This window comes from Lipotes vexillifer, unplaced genomic scaffold (genome assembly GCF_000442215.2).
Source record: "Lipotes vexillifer unplaced genomic scaffold, Lipotes_vexillifer_v1.1 scaffold240, whole genome shotgun sequence".
Lineage (NCBI taxonomy): Eukaryota > Metazoa > Chordata > Mammalia > Artiodactyla > Lipotidae > Lipotes > Lipotes vexillifer.
Window position 1 is genome coordinate 513,988 of NW_006797481.1, and position 20,328 is coordinate 534,315.

The 20,328-nt window shown below is 43.7% G+C and overlaps 1 protein-coding gene across 2 annotated transcripts; it reads left to right on the plus strand.

Annotated features, from left to right (window-relative positions):
• The first annotated feature begins 5,299 nt into the window (after positions 1–5,299).
• On the plus strand, positions 5,300–19,838 carry NSMCE4A (NSE4A component of SMC5/6 complex). 2 transcript variants are annotated; one of them, XM_007469554.1, is made up of 11 exons: positions 5,300–5,648; positions 6,361–6,438; positions 9,248–9,378; positions 11,606–11,757; positions 13,961–14,060; positions 14,811–14,901; positions 15,972–16,066; positions 17,227–17,275; positions 18,022–18,116; positions 18,207–18,293; positions 19,675–19,838. In XM_007469554.1, the coding sequence occupies exons 1-10, from the start codon at positions 5,357–5,359 to the stop codon at positions 18,279–18,281; spliced, it is 1,158 nt and encodes a 385-aa protein (XP_007469616.1). In that variant the 5' UTR covers positions 5,300–5,356; the 3' UTR covers positions 18,282–18,293; positions 19,675–19,838. The 2 variants fall into 2 exon arrangements, with proteins under 2 accessions (XP_007469616.1, XP_007469617.1); XM_007469555.1 differs by having other exon boundaries at positions 18,210–18,293.
• Positions 19,839–20,328: the final 490 nt, after the last annotated feature.

Below are 20,328 nucleotides of genomic sequence, written 5' to 3' on the forward strand. Positions count from 1 at the left end.
TCTGAAAAGTTCTACCCCCCCAGAACTTTGAATGGCTGTTTCCTTCTCATTATTTAGTTCTTAACTGAAATGTCATCTTTTCAGAGGGGGCTTCCCAGACCCAAGCTAGAGTAATCTCCTAGACCCCTCACTGCCTAATCACTCTTGGTCAAAACACACTTTTTAATTTCATGATACACCATCTGAAATTATTTATTTATTCCTTGTTTATTGTCTCTCTCCCTGATAAGCTTGCCCGCTGGTGTCTGCCCTGGACAGCAGGGATCTTGTCTATCTTGCTTATGCTGCAGAGCCTGACATTTAATGGGCACATGATGGCTTCGAGCTGAACTGCCACCGTCCAGCCCTATGTCTCTGCCACCTCCGAGCTCCCCTGCAGCCTCATGCACAGTTTTCCACCCCGAGTTCCTGGCATTTTCCCCTTTTCACGAGTTTTAGCTCTCTTTTATGTTCCTGCAGAAATTTCCTTTATTTTTTGTGAGCCTAGCAGGGCCATACAAACTATAGTGTATATGGGATCGAGTTGTTTTGTAGCAGGAGACTCTCAGAGTGTCTGTTCTGACACATCTGTGATCATTTTTTCACCTTTGCACAAAGCAGTTCCCAAATACCGAGCATCAGGCTTTGGGCTCTGATGCCCCAGCTGCCTTCCTACTCTCATCCTGTGCTTCTTTCCATCTCAGCTGAATGACCTTGACTGCCATGGAGGTCAAAATTCTTGCCTGGGTCCTCATGCTTTCCTTCCTAGTACTTGACACAGCAGCAATTATACCGTTATCTCTGTGTTCATTTTCTTGATGTCTGACATTCTCCAAAAACTGTAAACTCCATGAGTGCAGGACCTTGTCTGTTGTCTCTGCTACTCTATCTCCAGTATCTAGCACGTGGCTCAGCACATAGTGGGCACTCAGTAAACATTCATTAATAAATGAAGCACCAGGAAAAGGGGCAGATTTTCATCTCAGATTCATGTAATTGGTAGCACAGCAGGAGCTATGAAATAACCAGGGCATTGAAAGTTTTCACTAACTTCCCACTTTGCCTGGAAGCCTGGCAGAGTAGGGGCACAGAGATTTCCTGGAGAGACATACCGAATATCGAACAACAGCAAGTGACATGTTTACGACGCCAGCCATAAAAAACACGTTGTTGATGCTCCAACTCAGCCGTGGCTGGACATACACGGCCACCAAGTCCAGAGTTCCTGGCACCAAATCAGATCTCACCAGGAGGATCTCACCTGTAGTTGGCTGTCTTCCCAAGAGGTGATGTTGCCAGAACCATTATAAACTTTTTTTCCTACCTGAGAACGTACATGTTTTCCCATTTGATTTGCAAAAAGGCTGGTAACCAGCTACAGCCTGGAAAAGAGTCCACGCCAGTAGGGGACCCATTGTCTTCGTTCCTGCCCCACCTTTGACTCTTCTGCATTGCCCCTCTCTGCCTGGTGTTCATCAAGTCCTGGTTACTAGATAGCGCCCCCTTTTGTTTACACCCCATCTTGCAGTTCCTCATTGTCGTGCCATGGTCTTTGGGAGGGTGATCCAGAGGCTTCATCTCCCGGAAGAGAGGACGGAGTCCACACAGTTCTTCTCACCACACTGTTCTCCACCTCATCATCTTGAAATACTCTTTGTTCCTGAGTACCATGTGTGACCATCTGTGCCACTCAGGCTTTCCTGTTTCAGGCACAGTTCCTACTTTCTGAATCCACCTGGTGGCACATGTTAGGAGTCTCTATTTTTTGGTACTAGAATCTAAACCAAATTGGCTTCAGTAGGAAAGAAATGCATCACTTGTACGGTTTTGCCCTACACATAACAGAACACATGATGAAAAGTGGTGTAAGCAGTGAGGACATTTATGACTTCCCAGAACAAGACGTCCAGAGGAAGGGCAGTTGCATCACTGGTTCAGCAGCTTGGTTATGTCAACAAGGACTTGGCCTCTTGCTGCCTTGTGATGTTAATTTGTTAATTTGTCCTCACATGGTCACAAGATGGCTGCCACATTTTGAGAAACACATGTGGACATGATACTTTTGGCTAAATAGGAACATTTTCTCTTGGTGTTTATTTTTATTGTGGAGCAGACATTTTTGAGAAGACCTTCCATAGGTTTCTCCTTAGTCCCATTGGTCAAGATTGGGCCACATTCCATCACAGGTACCAAGGAAGTTCAGAGGAAAGGTGAATATCTGGCTTTTTTTTTTTTTTTTTTGGCTTCTATGGTGGAAAATAAGCTCCGACAGTAAAAAAGAAGAGATGGGAAACAGAAAATGTTTCCCAGTCTCCCTTACAGTTAGGTCGGGCCATGTGACCAGACCTGACCAATAGACTGCAAGCAACAGTGACATGTGCCATTTCTGGTTGAGGCAATGAAGCCAATGCTTACCTCAAGACTTCTAGTTTCACAAGAAAATTTATACCTATTTGGTTAAGGCACCATAGTGGGGTTTCTATTATTTTTAGCTGAGTAGATGCTGATACATCCTTTACCCACCTACCTGCTTATTGTCCTTTTGTCCTCACCCCTACCTCACATCCATCCCGATCATCCTTGGCCGTGTTCTTCCCAGAGACTGATCTATGGACCACATCACACAGGTTCTCTTGCCCTGTGGCTTCGTGTTGACATCAGCCAATGGGAGGTAAGCACAGGGGAGATGTTGAGAGAGACCAGGGTATTTCAGCTCCCACTTCCTCTCTTCCTAGCATAGCTGCATCCCTCTAGGACCAGAGCTCCTGTCTGATGGGCCCTTCTTCGTGGCTTTAGCCCTCATGGGGCTCTGGTAACACTGCTGCTTCCTCTGACCTGCCAGGCCCAGAAATGGTAGTGACTTCCCAGTGTCACTCATCCTGGGTGCCTGTGTAAGTTTCCTAGGGCTACTATAACAAATTACCACGAACCTGGTCTCCAATTTGTCTATTTTTTCCTTGGTTGCTTGAGCTTTTGCTGTCACGTCTGAGAAACCATCACCTAGTCCAAGGTCACAAAGGTTTACACCTATTTTGCCTCTAAGAGTTTCATGGTATTAGCTCTTACATTTAGGTCTGATCCAATTTGAGTTAATTTGTGTGTATAGTGCAAGGGGGAATCCAACTTCATTATTTTGCATATGGGTATCCAACTGTCCCACCACCATTTGTTGCCAAGACTATTCTTTCCTCTTTGAGTTGTCTTGGCACCTTTTTAGAAAATCAGTTGACCATAGATGTATGGGTTTATTTCTGACTTTTAATTCTATTCCATTGATCTTTATGTCCGTCCTTATGACAGTATCACAGTCTTAATTACTATAGCTTTGTAATAAGTTTTGGAATTAAGTGTGAGTCCTTCCAACTTTGTCTTCCTTTTTCAAGGTTATTTTGGCTATTCTGGGTCCCTTGCATTTCCACATGAATTTTAGGATCAGTTTCATATCTGTCTCCTGGTGAGACCCTGGAAGGCAAAGACAAGTCTGTCAGCCGTCTTTGTGACCTGCTTGGTTTGCTGAGTGTCTGGCCTATTAATACACATCAAAAGCTTGTTGAATTCAATGAAATGTTCCAGGGATTTTTGTCTGGAGTGTGGAACAAATTTCCACCTGGAAGAATGCTAAGTATTTGTTTCAGTTCCAACGCACTGAGCTGCAAGTAGCAACTACAAAACAATTAATGGTGGCCTAAACCACAGGACATTTGTGGCTTACTTAACAAGAAGTCTGGAGGTAGGCAGACTCCAAATCACTCAGCAATTCAGCCATGTCCATCATTCCTCTCCAGTGTCCCCAGTGTTCTGGTCTTTTCTCGTGCTTGTCATGTCATCAGTAGTAGACGGTTGTCATCGTGCAGGCTCCATTTCCTCATGCCAGCATCACAAAGAAGAGTGAGGATGGGGGTAAAGGCTTTCTTCTCCAGAGGCTTTGTGTGTCATCCAAATGGGAAGCTCCCTCTCATGTCACTGTCCAGAACGGGATTGAGTCCTATCCCTAGCCCAGTCATTGGGGAAGGGGGATGAGATTACCATGATTCATTTAGACCAATCGTGCTTCATCCAATGAAGCAGGTGCCAGAGCATACCTTTCCTGAAATCCAGGTGAAGCAGGTGTGAGGTGAGACATATGTGTTGGGCAGCAATGAATAGTGCTTACTCAAGCTGACTATACCTGATTCACAAAATGGTATTTTTGTAGACTCATGTAGTAACTCAACTTATAATGTTGTTCCTTTGAGAAAATGTGTTCTCAACACCAAAAAGAACGCTTGAGAAACATTGCAATACAGGGAATGAAATTCCAAAATACATGGAATGAAATTCATCCATTTATCTTTAAAACTATAGGAATAGGGCTTCCCTGGTGGCGCAGTGGTTGAGAGTCCGCCTGCCGATGCAGGGGACACGGGTTCGTGCCCCGGTCTGGGAGGATCTCACATGCCGCGGAGCGGCTGGGCCTGTAAGCCATGGCCGCTGAGCCTGCGCGTCCGGAGCCTTGTGCTTTGCAACGGGGGAGGCCACAACAGTGAGAGGCCTGCGTACCGAAAAAAAAAACCCCAGAAAACAAAAAAACCCAAAACTATAGGAATATAATTTCATCGTTCTTAGATGCATTTGAAGGTATTTTAGAATCTTTTAGTTTGAGGACCAATTATGAACATAAACTGTCAAGGTGTAGATATTTAGAAGCGATGGTTAACAGAGTTTACTATGAGAAAACCAAAAAAACTTGTGAACTTTTTGTTTGCTCATTAGTTCTTTTATCCTCAAAAAGAGTGGGATTGCCAGCTGTTTATAAACCCCATTTGGTCCCCGCAAGGATGGCTCAAGGAACTAAGTTCACAGATAGTGGCAAAATCGCCTCTCTTATCTCCAGGTCCACTGCTCATCCTGCTTAACTGCAGGAGCCTCGATCAACAAACATGGGCTGCGTGCCCATGACCTGGAAATGTCCCAGGTATTTCTGTCTGGCGCTTGGAATGAATTTTCACCTGGAAGAATGCTAAGTATTTGTTTCAAGGCTGTGGCTGTGTCCCGGAGATCCAGAGACGCTTTCCCAGTCTGTTGGGGCCGGCACGCGGGACCAGATAACCAAGATCCTAAGCACCTTCCGGTGTGGAGTCAGTGGGATCTCAGTGTATCAAACATCAGGGGCGCGAAGGTCAGGGGCCTGCGTTGCGCCCGGTGCCGGCCCGGCGGCGCTCTAACCACTGCGCCCCCGATCTCGGCCCCGCCGTCGGCCTCCAGCCACAGGCGTCGCTGTGCTCTCGCGCCGGCCCGGGAGCCGCGTTCCGCAGGGAGCAAGCGCTCGCGCAGAGCAGGGGTTTCAGTTTCTGGCGCGAACTTCCGCCGTTGCGAAGTTGCAGGGCGGCTTGGCGCGATGTCTGGGGACGGCAGCGGCCGCCGGTCCGAGGGCCGGGGCCGGGGCCGCGACCCGCACCGGGATCGCACCTGCTCCCGCTCCCGCTCGCGGTCCCCGCTGTCGCCCGTGTCCCGCCGCGGCGCCGCGCCCGAGCGCAGGGAGGCCCCGGAGCGCCCGAGCTTGGAGGAGACGGAGCCGTCGGATTCCGGGGACGAGATGATGGACCCGGCGAGCTTGGAGGCGGAGACCGACCATGGCCTGTGCCGCCAGATCCGCCATCAGTACCGGGCGCTCATCAACTCGGTCCAACGTAAGGCGGGGCAGCGCGAGCGCGGGCGCGGGCGCGGGGCGCGGGGCGGCGCGGGCGGCGGCCGGGGCCAGCCCTGCGCCGCCTGGCCGCGCCTCGATTGGCTTGCGAGGCGCTCGCATATCCGTCGTGCGGAGAGCGCTGCACGACCTTGGCCGGGGCGCGCAGGTCCCCGAGGAGCGGGACGGCACCGCCGGAGGCCAGGCGCGGGCGGGCGCTCGTCCGAGCCCAAATGGTTGGGAAGGGGGAGAGACGGCACGCGGAGCCTGGGCTCGTTCTCTTGCATCCAGTGGTTCCCAGCGAGCGGTCGCCCGCCCGCGGCAGCGTCGCCCGTGAACTGTCAGAAATTCAGATTCCCGGACCGCACTCCAGACCTATCCAGTCTGAAACTCTAGGTGGCCCTGGGGATCCTGTGGCTTGCAGAGTTTGAGAACCACTGTTAGCAGCGCTCCTCAGAGGCTGCAGAAGGAGTGGAGCCTTTGGGTGAAGTTTAGGGGGAGCCAAGTGGGTCCCCTTTTAAAGTTCATTCTGCTAAAGGGGTACAGTCATCTTTCTCTTGCCTGGCCGTTTTGGTTAAAGAGGTAAAGCTGTTGGAAGTAATTCCCCCGGGGAGCAGGGGGCGGGGCTTGGCTGTGTTGCTGCCCCTGGTCACTTTGTCAGCCATTTGTTAGCGAATGATGAGCACGCTTCCCAAAGCTTGTATTTTTTTAAATAGAAAACCGGGAGGATATATTGAATGCCAGCGACAAGTTAACAGAGGTCCTTGAAGAGGCCAACACCCTGTTTAATGGAGGTAATTCATTATTTTATGTATGGAAGCTTTGTGTTATCATATGTTTTAGGATAATTTTCATTAGTTTTACATCAGAAGCGAATTATTGACAGAAGACAACTCCCACAATTATAATAGTGCTTTATTAGTTTTGGAACCTTTTTCACTGTAGCACTACTACTGCTTTTATTGTGCACTTACCATTCCCTAAGCATATAGTAAGGGCTTTACATGAAATTTGGGGAGGTGGGGGGCTGTGTCTGACAAGCCCCCCAGGTGGTTCTGTTGCTTGTTCAAATTTGAGAACTTTCTGTGTATTATCTTTCTACTGTATTGACTGCTGTATCCCCAGAATGCATTGGTTGAATGGATGAATTAAAGAGAAAGAACTGAGCTGGACCTTGACGTCCTGTTTCTTTCCCTGTCCTCCCAACCTCCCCTCCCTCAGTTCCTTCCTCTTGGTCCACCTGTAACCCAGTAGGGGTAGCATGTCTACAGGTGGCCCTGTTGGTCTCTAATGGGGGGAGGGCTGTGAGAAAGAGAGAGAGAAATCTCAGCCCTGAACTCTAGACCTTTGTTGCAGAAGGAGGAGGCGCTAAAAAATAATCTTGGTTTGAATTAAAAGCAGCAGCAGTGTTAGTGGTAAGAGCAGTCTGTCTGTCTGAAGACAGAGGACAGGTCAGAGAGGCCCCTGGTGTGGGCCCTGGGTCACAGAGCCCTAGGATGAGTCCCCAGACCACTTTTCCCTCCTGAATCCATTGGGAGCGGAAAGGGAGGGTGCAGGCAGATGCGGGTAAAGAAGTCGGCAGAGCTGGCCGCTGCCCGGACACCACGATTCCTCATGTTCTTTGAGGAACAGAATGTTTATTTCTGGTCATTCGCTAGTGTGGCTGATGTTTAAATGTCACCCCCTTTCACATTTTCTCTCTGTACGCTTTCAAATCTGTGTCTCTCTTGCTGTGACTGCAGCCTCCTTACCATCCTCCATCTTGGTCTACCAGTTCACCTAATTTCCGCAAACCTTCCCGAAGCCAGCCTTTCCTTTTCACCCTGTGAAATCCCTCCTCCACCCTCTAGGTTTTTCTTCTCTCCCAAGCCTGGACCCCCCCAGGCTGCCTCCTCAAGGTTACTCTTGACCACTTCGCCCCCTTATTATTATTATTCACCCAGCCTAAGAGTTGTCTATCAACAGACCGTTTCCCCCTCAGCCATTTCCACTGTGCTGGCTGGGTCACCTCTTTAAGGCAAAATTATTTACAACTGACCTAGGAGGTGGTCAGCCAACACAGAATTCTATAACTCCTGTAGACGTGGATTTGATGTTCTCAGTTTTAACTCTTTAGAGGCTTGGATCCATCCGTGAGAGATCTGCACTTTCCTCAGTGTGCGCTGTGACAGTGATGTGCTGGGGGGTCTTGAACAGCCCAGGAGCCCGCCCCTCTAGCTTCTGCCTCTGCCTCGTTCTCTCACTCATCGTCACTTTCGCAGTTATTTTCCTAAATTAAAACTGAGGAGAGGGACTTCCCTGGTGGCACAGTGGTTAAGAATCCGCCTGCCAGTGCAGGCGACACGGGTTCGAGCCCTGGTCCAGGAAGATCCCACATGCTGCGGAGCAGCTAAGCCCGTGCGCCACAACTGCTGAGCCTGCGTTCTAGAGCCCGCGAGCCACAACTACTGAGCCCCTGTTCCACAACTACTGAAGCCCGCGCACCTAGAGCCCGTGCTCCACAACAAGAGAAGCTACCACAGTGAGAAGCCCGCGCACCGCAACAGAGTAGCCCCTGCTTGCCACAACTAGAGAAAGCCTGCGCTCAGCAGCGAAGACCCAGTGCAGCCAAAAAATAAATAAATAAATATTTTAAAAAATTGTGATAATGTTTAAAAAAAAAAAGGAAGAAAATGATGTATAAGTACAAAGCCTGGAGTCAGTAAGTTCACCAGCATGAGGAATGTTCGGGAAATAGTAATTAAAACGAAGTGGCCTTGGGGAGTGAGCCAAGCAAAGGTATTTGTGTATTTGTCTCTTCTTGGGTGTCTTTTCAGTTTGCCTTCGCCGGTGTTCCTGGAGCGCTTTTACACACTGCCTGTTCCCTTCGGAGTCTGATTAAACCCATTCCTCTCAGCCCTGCTGTTTCCCCCAATGGACCCTTCCCTCACCTCCCCAAACTTCCTCCTCGGTTTCCCTGCCCCATTCCCTTCTTGTGCCCTATTTAAATCTTTTCCTGCCTATAGTTTATCTTAAATCCCATGCCCTCTGTCAAACCTCTTGGGGTCATCCATCCTCAGCGGTCATGGCCCTGCTGCCTGTAGATTGTTTATTTGGTGGTGCTTGTGCTGCCAGGTACAGGCTGCATCTCCCGCTGCCGGCCCCGCACCTAATTTCAGCTGAGGCTCCTTGACCACTTACCTGTTGCTGGTTGGCAAACCACCACGCCCAGCACAGTGCCTTACACATAGGAGGCATTCAGTTTGACTTACATCATCAGCGCGGTGTTAACAGTGGCTGGGATGGGTTGCTGGAGTCAAAGGGAAAAGCCGGTGTTAGAGATGATGGAGGTTTTGTTAAGCTGGGGTTGTTACGAGATTGCGGTTCAGTTCCCAGGAGTAGGAAAAGTGCAGAGGGAGTTGGCTTTTAGGAAGACTGGTTAGCTTTGATTTCAGATTTTGGTGAGCTGGGCAGGGGAACCAGTTTTTAGACGGAGATGGATGATGTTTGAGATTTTTTTGGTCCCGTGGGAAATGCGGGGTAAGTGTAGTTGGAAGTTTTGGGAAAATACCTGTGGATAATGTGTATGTTGTAATGTGTGTGTTTTCCTTCTTTTTTGAATAGTGTCCCGAGCAAGAGAAGCAGTCCTAGACGCCCACTTTCTTGTTTTGGCTTCAGATTTGGGCAAAGAGAAGGCAAAGCAGCTGCGTTCTGATCTGAACTCGTTTGATATGTTAAGATATGTTGAAACTCTAGTAAGTTCAAAGCTACAGAATCTTAATAAAAAATGCTTCATCTGTCACATATTGTGTAATTATCTACTTTGCTTATATCCATATGCAAATGGTTTTCACTTCATTTTTCCTTTTTTGGGCCTCAGATTCCTCCAAAGAGATCTTACCAAATTAAACAGATGACAGTCGAGCTATGTGGTGGAATCTAGGTTGGCAGTTTAGAGCAGTTTGAAAATCTCCTAGCCTTCTAAGACTCTGGGCGCTATGTTTATTTCAAATGGCCATTTTTTTCCTCACTCAGCTGTCCGTTCATAAGTGTTCCAGCTTATTCTCAATGACCTAGGACGTTTGTCCCAGGCTGGGCAGAAGCCCACACTGCAGGTGGCAGAGTTCAGCTGGACATGACAGGTCTGGTGGAGGGGGCATGTTTTGATTTGTCTTTGAGAATATTTCATAGCCATCCGAATATGATTGGGGTTCTTCTTTTGGGAATTTTGTTGTTGTTGTTGTTTTGTTCACCTGTCTTTGCCTCTTAATACGTTTGAATGGTTGTTACCTGAAATTTGGAAACTTCCTTGATGGATTTACCAAAAAAAAGCACAAGGAGACTAACTTTGTACCTTACTCTGTTGTCTTTTTTTCCTTGGTTCTACTTTGAGCCAAGCTGTATCCTAGCATTTCTGCTAGGACATTGATTTTCTGACCAAATGTTTGTTAAAAGGTTATTAAAATGATTTAGTACCATGAGACCTGACCAGATAAATTATTTTGTAAAGGTATGAGGCAGACGAGGTTTTCGTTGTTTCTAAAACCTTAGATTTTTTTAAAATTTAATTTTACCCTACTTAAATTTTAAACCTTAAAATTTTCTTTTTTAACAACTTTAAAATTTTGACGTATCGTGCATTTTGGAAAATGCACACTAATGTATAGCTCAATAAATAAAGTTAACTATGTATTGGGTAATCTTTTTAAAAATTACTTTTATTTATCAGGGTGAGCTTTGTACTTTCAATAACATATCAAAATAAATTCCACAAGTCTTAAAGCAGTCCATATAAAACCTGAAATTAATAGCTGTCTAGTCTCTGGGAAGGGAAGATCTTTTCAAGTATGACACTAAATAAAAAGACTATAAAGAAAAGATTGGTAGATTTGACCAGACAAAAATTGAAATGTGTTCCTCCAAGCGTGCGGTGGTGGGACAGGGTGGCAGGAGAACGGAGTGGAGCTGACCATGCCTCTCTGATCGGGTTCTGGCAGCCTCTCTTTTCTTCAAAGTTTAACTGCCTTTAACGGGTGAAGCTCTCTGAGGGTTTTTGATTACTGTTTATATATGATACTACCATTTTAATTTGATAACCTCTAGGCATTTCATAGTTTTATAGTGTAATAAAAGTGTACTTTCATAAAAGCAAATTTAATATAATACACTTTCTGTAAGATAGCTTCAGGTAGCAGAATTATTAGACTTCCGCCAACTCTTCCCAGGAAGGCGGTTTTAAGATGAACGATTCTCTCCCTGACACTAGGCCCCTGCTCTCTGGAAATGCTGAGATACAAGGTGAATAGAGGTCTCCAGGAGGTTGGCTGAAAAATGAAAATTGAAAGCCAGCTAAACTTCCCTTTTCTGTCTCAGAACTTTTGCTTTGGGATGTCATGTCATATTTTTATGCTAATTCAGCTTTGCTAATACTTCAAAAGTGAACTATGGGTGATCGGAAATTCCCGGTGGGCTTAGTTCTGGTCCGTCCAGCCCTCAGCCAGCAGGGGGCTAGAGCAAGGTTTCTCAGGCTGGGCACTAAGGACATTTTGGGCTGGCTGAGTCTTTGTTGTGGGGGCCTGTTGTAGGATACTGAGAGCATCCTGGCTTCTGCCCACCAGCTGCCAGTAACGCTGCCCTCTCCACCTCCCCCCAACCCAGTTGTGACAGCCAAAAATGTCTCCAGACATGAAGCCAAAAGACCCCTGCGGGCGCACGGGGGGTACAGAATCACTCTGGTGAGAACCATTGGTCTGGATCATCTCGCTTTCTTACCAAAAGGTTCTGAGTACATTGAGGAATATTTTCTGCCACAAAGAAGGTACCTTTGAAAATAGGAATTTATAATAAGAGATTTAGCCAGCCTGTTAGGACAGCAGAAACAGACTTTGCCTCTGGCCTGTTGTTTAGTGATAGAGATGATTGGGTACGGTGAATGATTGCTTGTGGCTTAACTGGGGTTTTTGTTTCCCTTCATTTTTGTAGCTGACACATATGGGTGTAAATCCGCTAGAAGCTGAAGAACTCATCCGTGATGAAGATAGTTCTGATTTTGAATTCATAGTCTATGACTCCTGGAAAATATCAGGCAAAACAGCAGAAAACACCTTTAATAAAACCCATACATTCCACTTTCTGTAAGATTATTTTAAAAATCCGACAGACCAGCCATTTGTAAACCTTAAATTGTATTTTATTGTAGAGGCAAAAATTACTTGGTATTGTGGAGGTGACGATCATGATGACGTTGCTTGGAGACTTTCTAAACTTTGATTTAAAAGCCCATAAAATCTTGATGGGGATGGACCCTCATCCTGCTTAATTTAAGCAGGAAAGGCCGTGGGCTGGCACCTCCTTACCAGGGCACCCTGCTGGCTCCTTTGCTTTCTTTCTTTTATTTTCTTTTTTATATTTATTTATTTATTTACTTATTTGGCTGTGCAGGGTCTTAGTTGCTCCTTTGCTTTCTGGCGTGGCAGACTTTGGGTCTGTGGCGTAATGTCTGGCTTTGTTTTATCATCTTTAAAATCCTTATCAGGTAGGAGGATGATACCTCCTATGAAAGATGGCTTAAAATTCTATCAGTATATGTAGAATGCCATTTGTTATGTAGAATTTCCTGTTAGATGATCTCTGACCTATATTTGAAGATGCTTGAGTCACTATCACATAAACTGCCTAGTTCATTTTTTGGATACAACTCTAATTTGGAAAAGCTTTTCTTTATACTCAAATGGAATTGGCTTCTGTCTTAATTTCCCAGCTCAGTCCTATGGAGAAGCTAAGAACAGCTCTTACTGGTTCTTCTGTGAGACAGCCTTTAAATACATAGTAGATAACTTCTCTAGGGTAAGCACCCAAGTGGTTTCTTCCTGAAGTGGATAGCTCCAGGGCGTCTGTCTATTCTGATTACCCTTCTAAACCTTCTGAGATTGGTAGTGTCTGTTAGAAGGCTTTGGAGATGCAGATGTGGTCCGTCTGTGGCGTGGGGCCCGGCATCTGTTTTTAACAAGACTTCCCTTAACTCAAGTGCCCAGAACCGCTGTATATTACAGCAAAAAGGTCAAGCTTCCTTACTATAGGAAAAGTCCAAGTCTTTTTTGTTGCTGAGTTCTAGGCTCTGTCATAAATCCTAGGATCTAAAGATAGCCTTTTGTTGTGTGACTTAAACTTTATCTCATGATGTAGCTCAACTTGCAGCCGCAATGATTTATGTACAGCTTTGCAGCCTTGCACTTGCTGTTTGTTCCCTTGGCCTGCAGTTTCCTTTCCCCATTTTTTTCCATCTGGTAAGGTTTACTTCTCCCACAGGCACCAGCTTGGAAGCCTCCAGTGACTTCTCTAGACAGAGGTATCAGTGTAGGATCAGTTTTCCCAACCAGACCACTCCCATGTCTGGGTAGATCTCTCTGTCCAAATGCTCTCATAGCACTTGAGTACTGCTCCACTACAGCACCACAGGATCTACCATATTATGTAGAAATGGATCTTTGTGCGTGAATATTTATCTGTCCATCTCTACTGTATACTTTGATTTCCTCAAGTGTAGGGACCACATGGGTCTAAATTCTCTGGGCCTTGGTTTCTGCATGGTACCTCTGTAGGGCTTTTTTGGAAGGTGGAGGGAATCCAAAAGGGAAAGGAATCCCTTGGCCTCTGCCTGACCTGTTATCTCCTAAGACAGGTGTGTTCTGGATTCCCAGGCTGTGGGCCTCTGCCCTGGCACCCCCAGACCAAAAGGCTTTTAAATTTTAACCCCAGTGGAGCTGTTCGTTCACTTCCCCTGATCTCTGAAGTTGGCTTTGTGAAACAGACAACAGGCTAGCTGGGAGGACCACAGGCATATTCACCGACTTACTCTTCAGAGTAAAATACGAAGGTGTTGAGGACGTATCTGTGATTGAGGCGAGCTCCTAAGAATTCTTTTAGACACACAGAGGGAGCAGAAAGGGTGTTACAAACCTGACACAAGAGTCTTGGTCTAATGTCACTCATACATCACTGATGCCTGGTTGTGAATTTGACTATGCCATGGGAACTGCTTTCAGCTAGTGAAATTAGTTTGTTTTGAAAACAAACAAAAGGGCTTCCCTGGTGGCGCGGTGGTTGAGAGTCCGCCTGCCGGTGCAGGGGACACGGGTTCGTGCCCCGGTCCGGGAAGATCCCACATGCCGCGGAGCGGCTGGGCCCGCGAGCCATGGCCGCTGAGCCTGCGCGTCCAAGGCCTGTGCTCAGCAGCGGGAGAGGCCACAACAGTGAGAGGCCCGTGTACCACAAAAAAACAAACAACCAAACGAAAAACAAAACCCAAAAAAGACATGAGAGCATGTTTTTCATTAGGTTGGGTTCAATACAAGGAGAGTGCCCTGTGCCAAAGCCACGAACCGATCGTTCAAGAAAAGTTCGGATGATAGAAGAGCAGCAGGCAATGCCTGACGAGGTTTGTTTTTTCACATGTTGCTTTTTAACACACCTAATTTCAAATAGCCATTAATATGATATACATGTAATTTGGCCATCTTTTCTAAGCTTTAGGGTCTGGAGTCAGGTTCTGTCACTTAAAAGTAATCATTTAACGTTTGAATCATTTTTTGGCATGTTTAAGCCTTTAAACATTTTATCGGATTGACCACTTGTCTTAGTTTTAACTCATTTCTGTAGTTAGGATTAGTTCTCCCAAACCAGCGTTTCTTAACCTCAGCACTGTCAGCATTTGGGCTGGATAATTCTTTGTTGTGAGAGGCTGTACTGTGCATTACAGGATGTTTAGCAGCATCCTTGGCCTCTTCCCACTAGATGTTAATAGCATCCTCTCACTCCCCCTGCCCCACCCCAAGTATGACAACCAAATGTTAGTAAATGGCCCATCAGTGGGGTGGGGGAGGGGTGGTGCACAGTCACTCCTGGTTGAGAATCACTGTTCTAAAGTGTCCCTTTTGTATTTTGCTATTTTATGTTCAACCTGAAAATGGTTGATTTGGTAATGCTACTCTTCTATTAGAAAATTAATATGAAAATGTTACTAGAACCAGAAAAATCTTTTTTAACTGTTAGTTGTAAGATGGGGATAAAAACTGCTAACAATCCCAGATAAAAGATATTTAGAGGAGTTTGGCCATGTAAGAGAGCAGAAAAGGTTAACAGGCAGACAAATAGGTCAGTCTGCTTGATAACGACTTTATATTTTCAGTTAAAAAGAATGGAAGAATCTCATCAAGAAGCAACAGAAAAAGAAGTAGAAAGAATCTTGGGATTGTTGCAAACATATTTTCAAAAAGATCGTAAGTATGATACCAAGCTCAAAAGGGAGCAACTTGTATTTATCAGGCCTGTGTCACTTTCAGTGAGAAGTTATTTTTATTCAAAAGGCATATATGTAATGTTTGAATCATTTTGATTCTTTCTTGACACACGTCTTTAATGAGGCTTCTCCTCTCTAGAAATTCCATGAGAACACTGGTGTAGTAAATTCTCATTTTTATTTTTAGAAGATGGGATATTTTTTCTGTTACAAAATAATACATATGCCATAGAAGTGAGAAAAGTAAAAAGTCTACCTATTCTACCTGTCCTCACTCCCTAGAAGTTGCCACTTATAAAGTGTGATGTGTATATTTTCAGATTTTCTTGTTTATGTCGTAATAAATATGCAGCTAAGTAGGGATTTTTCTTGTCGGTTTTCTGCTTTTTTCAAAGCTAATCATAATATACACATTATTCTGCAATATGACTTCTCCATGTGGACATTTTCCCATATCAATACATAAGATCCCGCTTATTCTTTTCAGTGATTCCCACTGGGTGGCTGTATCATAAATACATTTAACAAATCCTCTGTTAGCGGGCAAGTTCTTTATAACATTTTACTCTTTTTTTTTTTTTTTTTTTTTTGCTGTACGCGGGCCTCTCACCGCTGTGGCCTCTCCCGCTGCGGAGCACAGGCCCCGGACGCGCAGGCCCAGCGGCCATGGCTCACGGGCCCAGCCGCTCCGCGGCATGTGGGATCCTCCCGGACCGGGGCACGAAGCAGCGTCCCCTGAATCGGCAGGCGGACTCCCAACCACTGCGCCACCTGGGAAGCCCTAACATTTTACTCTTGTGTAAACTGCTGGAGTGAAAAATCTTGGCACATAACTTTGAGCACATGTGCTAATATTTCTGTAGGACAGCTTTCAGATTTTTAACAGGTACACAAGATTGCCCTCCAGCAGGGTTGTACTGATTTCCATCCCACAACAGGATGAATGCCCATTTCCTTTCTCTGGCTAACACTAGAGGGTATTGGTCTTAATTGATAAGCAAAAACAACTTTTCCTGTACTGAAGAATTTTTTTTCCCCTTTTGTCTGTAGCTGATACTCCGATGTCCTTCTTTGACTTTGTGGTTGATCCACATTCTTTTGCCCGAACAGTGGAGAACATCTTTCATGTTTCTTTTATTATAAGGGTAAGATTTAAGATTATTTCTCTAATTGTTCTTATATGCTTTTAAAAGGGTAAATAATAACAGGTATAGATGGGAGCTGGCAAAGGAATTTGTACTAACCAATAAGTGTTTTAGACCCATTGTAGCAAAACATTGACAAGTCATAGGCAGAAGGAACTAGGTAAAAACTTAACGTGCTTTTGCTTTTGCATTATAGAAATTTTTTAGAGAAAGAATTGGCAAAATTTGAATATGGAACTTATAGATTAGATAACTGTATGATGTGAATGTTAAATTTCCCAAACTTGGTAGTTGTCATGTTATGTACGAGAATATTCTTGTTTTCAAGAAACATACACTGAAGTCTTAGGGAAAAGGAACAGATTGTCTATCACTCTCATAAAAATTAATATATAGAGAGAGAAAGCAATAATGTAAATATGGCAAAAGTCAAACAATTGGTGACTCTGGGTAAAGGATATCTGGGAGGTTTGTACAGTAGTCTTGTAACTCTTAAGTTTGAAGTAATTTCAAAATAGATAGTTTAGGAAAAAAAAAAAAGTACTCAGAAATGTACTTTGAGAATTTGCTCTAGGCTGTCTTTAGTCTTCTGTCAGGTTGCATTACTGCACTTATAAGATGAGTTCGATTTTCATCTTAGGCAAAAATCTTGTATTGACCAAAGTATTTTTCCAGAAATTATAACAAAGGCAATATTTTGTCAATGGTAAATGGTAGAATTATGCATAATAAAATGTGGATATTCAGGAATTCCCTGGTTGTCCAGTGGTTAGGACTCCACACTCTCACTGCTGAGGGGCCCGGGTTCAGTCCCTGGTGGGGGAACTAAGATCCCACAAGCCAAGTGGCACAGACAAAAAATAATAAAAATAAAAAGTGGAATATTCAAAAAGTATGAATCGGTCTGAGTCAAGATGGTTACAGTTTTATTTAAAGCTCCTCAGGATGCGGTTGTAAAAGAGCTGATTAGAACCTGAGGGATACCCCGTGTCGAGAAAGATGTTAGAGAAGGCTTGTCCATATAAACTCCTCATTATTGTTACGGTACACTTTGATTGTCTAAGATTTAGAATTTTCTAACTGAGTCATTTTTTCATCCAATGGTTATAGGTTTTGAATCTAAATTTTAGTCTTCTCCTAAAATCACATTTGTGTTTTAGGATGGGTTTGCAAGAATAAGACTTGACCAAGACCGACTGCCAATAATAGGTAAATGATTCTATGTTCAGAAAAATTAGTTTTAGAGAAAGTGTACTTGTTACTAGAGTTTGTGAAATGTATTTTATTAAATGTAAACTAGTTTTTATTTTAGGTAACAAACTTTACAATGCTGTGTCTTCTTCAACTAACTGAAAATGCTGAAAACTTAATCATAGTTTAAAACCTATGGGTTCATCTGTGTCATTGATTGAACATCTATTGCTGTGAAGATGAACAAGAAATTATATAACTTCCCTTAAATTTTAATTTAGAAAGCTTGTAATTGCAGTTATTTTTATAGTTTCCTTCTTTCTATTTTAACCCTAATGCCAGCAGCTCCTCCTCTCCCTGAGAGAATCTTTAATTCTTTGTTGAATGAGTCACACTCTCCATTACTCTTTGCCTTCTAAGGTCTCCTGTAGAGAATGAAGTTCTTTCATTGCACTTCTGTCTTCCTTTAAAAGTTCTTAATTTCATGTTGGACCCACTAGGCCTTAGCTCTGTGGTTGGTTCATAGATATGCAGAGTTTTTCAAATGATTGGAATGTGTTATTCTACCACATTTTTTTCTGAATGGAAGCAAACGGGACTACTTGCTATTGTAATAATACAGCACAGTAATGCATGAAATCCTAATAAATATGTAATATTCTAAGTATCTTGTCGATACAGGTTTCATTCCTATTATTCATTGGTTTCTGTTCAGATTACCTCTTCTGACTTGATAACTTTTGAAAACTTTGTCTTTCAAACAGAGCCTGTTAATATTAACGAAGAAAGTGGAGGAATTGACCAAAACACTCAAATTAGGAATCAGGGAATTATAGCTTTGAGTTACCGTGACTGGGAGGTAATGCTCTGCATGTTGCCTTGGGCAGTTCGTCTTCAAGAATTCCTTTGCTGTAAACCCAGTGCCCAAATGTTCTTTGTTCTCTGCCAGGAGATTGTGAAGACCTTTGAGATCTCAGAGCCTATGATTACTTCAAGTCAAAGCCGGCAGAGGCTAAGTGCTTGACACCAGCTGAAGGTAACATTTCCTATGGGAAGCTGCACATATTTATTAAAGTTTTTTTTCACCTTTTCACATTCTGCTGAGATTTGGATTTTGCTTCCCTCTAGTGCCCCATTTTTAGAACTGTGTGTAACTGCTGAAAAAAGCAGAACAGGACCTAGTGGTTGCAAGTTCCCTTCTTTGGATTGATTACTTTGGTGTTGTTAAGACTTGCCGTTGAAAGAGACAGAGCAGGGATTGTTCTTGGTTTGGCTTTTTTTACGCCCAAACAAATGGATAAATTAGATAAGTGGAATACTGAATCCTCCCATCAGTTTTGTTCATTGTCCCATTAGGTTCGCTTACTTTATAGGTACAAAGTAGAAAAGGAGGATTAAGACGGAATTACCTTGGGATGATGTTGGTAATGGGCATTTCTGAAATTTGAGTTATGCTTATGAAGTAATTCTTCATCTTTATGGAGAACATTGCTAGGAGGAAATCTTAGTAATGATCTGGCATTCTGTACTGCACACAGCTGTGGATGGGAATCAGAAGACTGGATTCTGTTGGCGCTGCCTCTTTAAAATGTTGGGCAGCTCAATCTCACTCAGCTTTGTCTTCCTTCTCTATAAAATGGGGGGATTCTGAATTAGATCATTGCTAAGGCTTTTTTTCTAACTCAAATTTTCTGTGATTTGGAGAATTAAAATTAGCTTTTTAGTACTTAATGTAAACTTTTTTTTAAGGAAAAATAGCTTTATTTTTAAAAGAAATCAAATGTCTACTGAAAGTATACATGAAACAGCATCTTTCACTTAAGCCCTCAGCTTGATTATGTATGCTCTTTATTATATTCCAATGAGATTTTGGAATTCAATTTCAAAGACAATAACATTTATTAGTAGATATTGAAGAAAGCTACTGACTTTGAGGAAAAAAGTTCAGTAACTGTTTACCTACCCTAAGATACTCATCCCCACACTATATTGGGGATTATTTGAGCGTTTAAAAATTTAACAAAATATTTTTCTTTTCATTGCATCCATCAATACGTTAAATTCTCTGCTACAATCCAAGTAAAATGATGGTGACCAGTGTTTTCTGATACTGTCCATGATGGACAGAGTAAAATCACAGCATAAAGAGTAGCCAAGAATTTATACTGTAAACGTTATCTGGGTCCAAACGTCTTGCAACAATTAATGTAAACTCTTAACATGTGCTTCAATTAATTGAGCTTCTTTTGTTCCAAGATAATTGAAGGAAAGAGGAGAATTCATGTAAGATATATAATGTGTGTTTACTTGGGCCCTCCTCACTGAGGAGGGGCTGGTTGTTAGATTTCATGTATGCATCTTGAATGAACTTTTATCATTTATAAACTGTTAACCAGCTATTTTCCCCCTCTTTTTAGGACTCAAGTGGATAGCGAAGTCCAAAAAGGAAAGCAGCATATTGTATTGTACATACTGTATGATTAAACATTTTTAAAGACAGATTGTTTTTAGTAAAGTGTAGCTTTTGATAGTTAATGGGTCGTCTTTGATTAAAGGAGGTTCACTACCCTATTCACAAATACTTGTAGTTATTCTTTATTTTCTGTTCTTGGGAAGAGTTTCTCCTTTCTCCAGTCCTGTCCCATGAGAAGTTTTAGTTAGGTTGTTAATGACCTAAAGATCATTATGGTTCTTTGTGCATCTTTTTAGCTGTAAAGTTAGCTAGTCAAGTCAACAAATAGTACGTGGCACCATATGAAATTGTTGGGGTTTTTTAAGTAAAATACAGTCAAATACCAGCAATTTTATAGGATTCAGCCTATGATTTACACACAAGAAACTACTCGGTCCTCTTTCAAGCCAAGCCAGACCGCTTTGGATCCATCTTACCAGCAGTCCTCTCTTTGTACTTGAGGGCTGCTGACTGCCACAGAGAAAACCCATACGACAGGGTGGAGAGATGCTGCTCCCATGGGTGCAGGGCCTTCAAGTCTGTCCTTGATGTTCTCTGAGTCCTAGTTGTTTCCTTTTCCCATTCCCACACTTCTATATCCATCCTTTCTCACTCTTTC

Coding starts and splice junctions, on each gene's coding strand:
- NSMCE4A (XM_007469554.1), top strand. CDS start 5,357: ATGTCTGGGGACGGCAGCGGCCGCCGGTCCGAGGGCCGGGGCCGGGGC. Junction 14,902..15,971: donor AACATATTTTCAAAAAGATC/GTAAGTATGATA, acceptor TTTTGTCTGTAG/CTGATACTCCGATGTCCTTC. Junction 18,117..18,206: donor TGAGTTACCGTGACTGGGAG/GTAATGCTCTGC, acceptor GTTCTCTGCCAG/GAGATTGTGAAGACCTTTGA.